Source organism: Pempheris klunzingeri, chromosome 7, assembly GCF_042242105.1.
Source record: "Pempheris klunzingeri isolate RE-2024b chromosome 7, fPemKlu1.hap1, whole genome shotgun sequence".
NCBI classification, from domain to species: domain Eukaryota; kingdom Metazoa; phylum Chordata; class Actinopteri; order Acropomatiformes; family Pempheridae; genus Pempheris; species Pempheris klunzingeri.
Window position 1 is genome coordinate 5,387,869 of NC_092018.1, and position 7,616 is coordinate 5,395,484.

At 40.5% G+C, this 7,616-nt stretch overlaps 1 protein-coding gene across 1 annotated transcript; it reads left to right on the forward strand.

Annotated features, from left to right (window-relative positions):
• The first annotated feature begins 1,139 nt into the window (after positions 1–1,139).
• Positions 1,140–7,365, forward strand: LOC139203766 (zinc finger CCHC domain-containing protein 8-like). The gene is made up of 14 exons (XM_070833641.1): positions 1,140–1,314; positions 1,484–1,526; positions 1,614–1,688; positions 1,832–1,934; positions 2,017–2,094; positions 2,204–2,307; positions 2,537–2,602; positions 2,733–2,793; positions 2,880–3,016; positions 3,135–3,277; positions 3,384–3,493; positions 3,828–3,914; positions 5,568–5,688; positions 5,943–7,365. Exons 1-14 carry the CDS (start codon positions 1,140–1,142, stop codon positions 7,004–7,006), a joined length of 2,367 nt encoding a protein of 788 aa, XP_070689742.1. The 3' UTR covers positions 7,007–7,365.
• The last annotated feature ends 251 nt before the right edge of the window (positions 7,366–7,616 follow it).

Here is a 7,616-nt window from a genome sequence, read left to right on the forward strand (position 1 = left end):
AAACTTTTGGCTGGCACCGTATATGTACATACACAAAATGTATACATCATTTACACACATGCACAATGTGAACTGTATCATACCTGGAAGTTCTCTAGTACAGCAAGCTGCTCTTGCTTACTGTACATTTCAAAGGCGACTCGAAACAGTCCTTGAACGCTGTAGAACCAGAGGCTGCTGTTTGCAGAAGGCACCTTCAACCCATGCAACCTGAATGCTGCAGCAGGAAGACAACATTGTCAAGTGTTCTGTGTGTGTGTGTGTGTGTGTGTGTGTGTGTGTGTGTGTGTGTGTGTGTGTGTGTGTGTGTGTGTGTGTGTGTGTGTGTGTATACTATTTTCTCTTCCGCATTTTACCTGAGGAAAAGTTTATTTTTGTTGCCAATCCTTTCTTGGCAAACTTGGCGTGGTGTCTGGGATGGTTCTCTGTGCGGATGTCCGTGTTGGAGAAGAGATCAGCTCCTAAATAGAGAGGAACCACTGGACTCTGAAGGAGAGACAGAGATGATGCAAATGTTTTCACCAAATGATGGAGTTGTGTTGATGATGAATATGTAGGCGGATACAGCACCCTCCTCCTCCTCCTCCTCCTCCTCCTCTAGCTGGTTTCAGGCATTGCATGAAATGTGATTATAAAAAACATCAGCAAAAGACATCTTTGAGTCTGCGGTTACACTGAACACTCACCTTGTTGGGGCACTCAGTCAGCCTGAACGATGTCAGACCCACCATGTAAATAAAGCGAATTTTCCGTGAGCCCCCGTCCCACTGTGGCAAATCTAAGTAGATAGTTGAGCAGCTTGACATTGCTGGAGGCCAGGTGAAGTCTTACAGTCCTGCAGACCAAAGACGCAGTAGTGAATAAAAGTGGCCCCTCACAAAGAACACAAACAAGAGGACACCTGCTATACCGCGAAGTTTAAAGCGACATCTTAAACGTTATCTCTAGAAGCAGCCAAGTGTTTTCTTCTTGAGGTTTATGTGCCCTGTAATACAAAATTGAGGGCTAGCAAAGCTCGGTATCTTCTTCTCTGTCGTGCTAACGTCAGCGCGTCACGTGACATACGGAGAACCAATGAAAACGAAGAGCAGCGGCTGTGACCTCTGAACTCGCGTCCTGCGTCTCTGAGCTGGGTAAAAATGGCTGAAGTTGATTTTGGGGATAGGGAGCTCTTTCAGCAGCTCGATGACTCCGCGCCGGAGCTCCCGACGCACATTCGCTTCACAGATGACGAGGAAGAGCAGGATGAGACGAGCCAGCTGCGGAACAGGCTGGAGGAGTATGATAACTACATCCAGAGACTCAATGAGGAGAATATCCTTTTGTCGGGCTGCGCTCACTGTGAGCTAGCACTAGCTAACGCCTGCTAGCACAGTTAGCCTCTTCTCTGTGATCAAAACAGAAAACGCACAACCCGAATATGTCTTCTAGCGGCTCTTTTTGCAAGCTTCCTTTTGGTTTGTTTCCTTAACTTGTAGATCACATAAAGCGTTGAGAAGAAAAATGAATATCCTGACCAGACCAAGGTAATTGAGTGACACCAGTCAGTGCGCACTACATATTAAACGAAAGTGATCGTTCAGTAACCAACGTTAATTTTCCCGACTTTATAGCGCCATCACAATTGAAGATGTCAACATGGACGGGCCGGTTCTCCAAATCCTTTATGCAAACAACATTATTTCAAAGTAAGCAATTTCTTCTCGTCAACTACATGAGTATACTTGCCCAGTTGTGGTTTGCATAGGAAGTCTTGTCACGCCTGTCTTGGTTGGCATGAATGTCATATTGATTATTTTGCTTTACAATAATAAAAATGTCTCCCCTTTAGGCAGTGTCGACAAGAAATTGAAGACTTCGTCTGCAGTGTGATTTTGAAACACCAGAAACTGGGCAATGAAAGGAAAAAAAACATCTTTCAAATGAAACCTCAGGTATATATTAAGAATGTATTTCATTGCGATTAATATTAAAACAGCCATGACTTTGCTAATGTTTGTGTAACTCTCTATGAAGAATTCAGCTTTTGCTATGGAAGAAGACCCACAGAAGGCGTCTTCCAGTAGTGTAAGAACAACAACAGAAGCCTTTAAAGTGAGTGTTTACAATTTCTTGCCACAGTGAAAACAAATCTGGATGTTGTTAAATGGTCGACAAGCAATATTAACATATCGTAAACTATTTTCTTGTTTTTCTGTCATAGGTGGTTGGAAGTGTCTTGTATTTCACTACTTTTAGTCTTGATAAACTTGGACAGCCTCTGGTGAATGAAAACCCCCAGCTAACAGATGGATGGGACGTTCCAACGTATCTTTACGATGGAGAAATGTACACATCGTCAAAAATGGACAGTCTAGTCTGTCAGATCATTTGAGTTGAGCATACGTTGCATATATAGAGAGAACTGTTGCGACAAGGGATAAGAATTTTCTTTTTCAAGTATAGATGTCCTATTAAGGCAATGAAATAGACTACATAACAATTTTGTTGATTTGTTTTGTACAAACATGATAGAATTTCCTGAATTGTTGCAAAGCTATCATCAGGTCTTCAACCAAGTCATTGGCACAGATGGACAGGAAATAGAAATGAGAGACAAAAGGTGTGTCTGGTTTTATTAACAAAGCTTTATTTAGTCTCCATCTTCTGTTAATGACTTGCTTTGGTTTGTTTTGTTTTGCGGTGTGGCATTTAACTCGATATTGATTTAATTACTGGTCTGTTCATTGTAGATCCAAATCTATGTGTTTCAACTGTGGTGCGAGCACTCATCAGCTGAGAGACTGTACCAAGGTAAGAACAAGTCAGCAATATTATCATGAGTTAAAGAAATGAGTCAGAACATGATTTACAATGTGTATACATCATTACCTTCGTAGCCTAAAGACATGGCTGCAATTAATGAGCGAAGAAAGGAGTTTAATCAGAACAACAACCAGGCCATGCAGAGTAATCAGCGATACCATGCTGATGAAGTGGAGGAGCGGTTTGCCAAATACAAGCCTGGAGTCATGAGGCAAGATTGCTGTTGGTGTACAATGAACACAAAAACAAATCACTGAATCACATTCAGAATCTATCGTAACAGGTAAAAGTAAATCTTGATCAAAGATGTTTTACACTTTGTTTAACAGCGAGGAGCTGTTGTCTGCGCTGGGAATTGATGGCAACACCCTCCCTCCTCTGATTTATCGCATGAGACAACTGGGCTATCCACCAGGCTGGCTCAAAGAAGCAGAGATGGAAAACTCTGGCTTAACACTGTATGATGGAAATGGTATGTTTTAAATTGAAAGTTGTGGTTCCACTGATTTTCCGTTTATAAGAATGTTTTGAAATTAACAGAGGTTGAGCTGAATCTATGTTTTTCTTCTGTTTTCTAGTTTCAAATGATGGTAATATAACAGACAATTCGCAAAACATCTCTTATGATGTTTCCAAACTGGTAGATTTCCCAGGCTTCAATGTACCTGCACCACACAAAATGAAAGATGTGAGTTCTACAATGTAATCTTTTCAAATCTTTTGCTTGAATATATCATCATGTGAGTCCAGGCATGTGAGTTATATTAATATTTTAGTTGCTTAAATACCTAAAATTGAATCAAAGAATTGCAAATTTTTTGTCACATAATCAAGACAATTGATTTACGCAAATACTGATGTATGAAGTCACTCTGAGGTGTGTATAAAAGTTTTTGTTGCAAGGAGTCAACATCATAATGACAATGCACTCTTTCAAGTCAGAAATTGTATTGCTTTTTGGTGGTAGGGCATCTTTACAACAGTAGTCCTTCTCACACTTGTACTTTTTTTCTGATCTTCAGGAGTTCATGCAGAATGGTTCCATTCCAATGCAAAGCAGTCACTTGAAGCAAAACTATGCAGCCTATCTGTCCAACAACTTCCCGATGGTAATTATCATGATGTCCCTCAAGTGTTTGGGTTTTTCCTCTCAAAACATAGTCCTGTAACAGCTTCCTATCTAATAGTCTTGCATCACTTAAATCAAACTATCTGGATATTGGATGTCAAATTTTAGGCAAACACGTCAGGGTACTGTTTTTCACATCTGCATTCATTCTCCAAAATACCACTGTGGTTTGAAGTCAAAGACACGGGTGTGTGTGTATAAATATTCACAAACGGTTGTGGTTTCTGTCCCTTTCCATCATAAATTCTGACCTTCTCAGTCTTGGTGATACTTGAACCTGCAAGTAGAGCATAATTGAAGGTATGAATTGCTTTAAGGGGTAACCAAATAATGAAAGGGTCAATATCACCATAAGGTGCCTTTGAAACTTCCAAATTTCCCCCCAAAAAAGCTGAGATTTTCCATTTAACTTCACATTTATTGTATTAAGTAGATGTTATGCTGTTAGAAATGCATGTTGGTCAAGCCCCCACACTTTTTTATAAATTAACTGCAAGCAGACAATGTACACGCAAACAGCAAAATATGTCAACCCTGTCAGGGACAATTTCAAAGTAGAATAAATACATTGTAATTACATAGTGATTATAAAATGTATATATGTATATATTTTCAGAAAGCTATTTAGTCCCTTTCTCAACACTATGTTTTAGTTAATGGGAAAAGTATTTGGATAGTAATGAAATTAGGGCAACCATGTCCACCCTGTCATGGAAAGCTTGCTGACAGGGTGGACATTTTTGGCTAATGTTAGCATTTAATGAGCACATGGTGGACCTTCACTTAGCAACATGATTCAGTTAGCAAGCGGACTGTGTACTGTTTAACACATATATTTCGAATTTCTGAAAGGTTTTTATATTAATTGATATTTCACTATGACAGAGTGGACATGTTAAGCTTGACAACATCTAACTACACACCTAATATGATGAAAATTACGAAACATAAGTGTAAATACCTACTCTGCAACTAGCCACTGTTTCAGTCTCCACTGAAGAAAGATAAAATGCTGGTTGTGATCTCACTGAAAACATCAGCGTGTTTCTTAAAGGGGCATTTAGCCCAAAATGACAGGGTGGACAGCAATTTCAGGGACACATGCAAAATGTTCAATACTATTATGAAAATAGAATATACATGATCAAAATGACTTGTTTTATCAAATAACTTGTTGTGACACACACTGAAGTTAGCAGAACAGTGTGTGGGACATGCCAAAATCACATACATCCAAAGAAAAAAAATGGTATAAAATGAAGGAAACACATTTTAAGAGACATATTATTGTACTGATATGTGTGCAAATCTTTGGTCTCTTATAATAAGACCTCAGAGTTTAATTATTCTGCTACATTTTCATGATGACTAAGTGATTCTGATGGGGACACCAAAGGCACTTTATAGTGATATTGACCCAAAAAGAAACACTATTATGTCAGACCACTTTTCTCACACCCACTTCAATGATCAAGGTTATTCATTTATGAAATGATGTAAGTTTCAGTTGGCATTCTTCAACAGAAGACATGGAATTGAAAAAAACCTGTTGGATAAAGAGAGGGTGTGTAATGCATTTTGGGCTGAGCCCTTAAACACTTTCATTCCACATGTCATTGTTCCTCCCCAACAGCCTGGCGCCACCTGCAACAAGAGAAGGCATGAATCTGACTCATCTCCGCAGCAGAGGAAGAAGACAAGGTCCAGTCCTGATCGGAACTCTGACAGAAGCTCGGATATGGATATTGAATCAGGTAATTGTTCATCTTTGTCACTTTTCATCATGCATCTTAAATGTCAAGCTAATAGTCGAAAACTGCAACAATAATCTGTAAATGTCTGGATCTTAATGCAGATATCCACTGTTTTGTTCTTATAACTCGATACATAAAATACCTCTGTTTTTATTCATGGCTGAAATGCAGAGTAATTCAGTTATACTTGCATCAGATGTGTGTTTATTTCACTTTCGAATCTTTCTGTGACTTTATTCATGTTTTCCCCTCAGATCCAGGAACACCTTATCATACTGGCGCTGGTGACTTCCAGTTCCAACCTCCACTGCCCCCTGGCTCCCCTTGCTTCAGCTCACCACCCCCTTTGCCACGGGGCACTCCTCCTGCGACACCCACTCCCCCACCTCTCCCTAAAGGTACACCTCCTTCCACACCCACTAATGGCTCTCCAGCTCTGAGAGGACGTAACTGGGTAGTAACTGATGAGACTGTAGAGGGAACAGAGGATGAACTGACACTGGAGGAACTGGAGGAGCAACAGAGGCTGATTTGGGCAGCTCTAGAAAATGCTGACACTGCCACTAATAGTGACTCTGACACACCTGCAATGGGAACACCTGTCCCCAGTTCACCAAGTGTGTCCACACCTGTGCATGTAGACACAGAAACGGAAGAGGCTGAAGAGGAGATGGACACAACAAGACCTGCAAAAACTAGCAGTGAAAATCAAAGGGAACCAGGGGTTCAAGATGTTTATTCTCAGAGCCCTGGACCAATCAAAGTTGAGGATGACAGTCCTCAGAGCCCTGAACCAGTCAAAGTCGAGGATGACAGTCCTCAGAGCCCTGGACCAGTCACAGTCCAAGGTGACAGTCCTCAGAGCCCTGGACCAGTTAAAGTTGAGGATGACAGTCCTCAGAGCCCTGGACCAGTCAAAGTCCAAGGTGACAGTCCTCAGAGCCCTGGACCAGTTAAAGTTGAGGATGACAGTCTTCAGAGCCCTGGGCCAGTCAAAGTCCAAGATGACAACCCCCACAGTCCTGGTCCAGTCAGATCCCATGATGACAACCCGCAGAGCCCAGATCCACTCAAATACCAAGAAGACAACCCACAGAGCCCTAATCCAGATTTTTCTAAAGGGGGGGCTGGAGATTGTGCTTCTCCTAAGGATGTTGTGAAGATTACAGCGGTTCCTCATCGGAGCAACTTTGCGGCTGGCATCGTTCCATTTGAAGATACACCAGAGTTCACTGAAGTTGCTGAAGCCACGGGGACATACCTCAAGATCAGAGACTTGCTTAAAAGTTCCCCTCGAAGTCTGGCGAAGAAAAAATAAGAATTTACTATCTTCATTTGGTACACAAGGATAGACGGATATTTTTTAAGCAAAAATATATATTTTCATTTTCATGACCATCCTTCCAGGCATGTTTTTTTTTTTAGCTTTTTATTAAATTTTGTACCTAGTTGAATGTCTATGCTGTATATACATTTGACTGTAAACATACATTGAGGGAGGGGCGATTGAGGGATGCTGCAACGGCACTGGTTTGTAGGTTTTGACTAATTAGTCTCAGTAACAATAATGTTACTCATGTTCATTTTATTGTAAAACTTGTAAAGTTTGAAATTTCCTGACCTACTATCATGGTGTTTCAATGTTTTTTTTTCTATTTTTGTCGTCTTTGAATTGCTCTAAAATCATTAGTAAACATGCATCTATTTACTTTATTGTGTTGATTTATCTGACAGACAGTGCTAGATGTGGGTTTGATTTCATCTTTCTCTAGAAGTGCAGCACATATGGCCAAATACTTAACAATATACAGCTGCTTCTTGGCTGTCTTTGGCAGAGCTTAGTGAATATGTTAACCCTCTGTTGCTATAATCCACACACTGATTTTAATGCACATCACAAATGATGTTACATATAATTGACACTCTGA

Coding starts and splice junctions, on each gene's coding strand:
- LOC139203766 (XM_070833641.1), top strand. CDS start 1,140: ATGGCTGAAGTTGATTTTGGGGATAGGGAGCTCTTTCAGCAGCTCGAT. Junction 1,935..2,016: donor TCTTTCAAATGAAACCTCAG/GTATATATTAAG, acceptor CTCTCTATGAAG/AATTCAGCTTTTGCTATGGA. Junction 5,689..5,942: donor GGATATGGATATTGAATCAG/GTAATTGTTCAT, acceptor TTTTCCCCTCAG/ATCCAGGAACACCTTATCAT.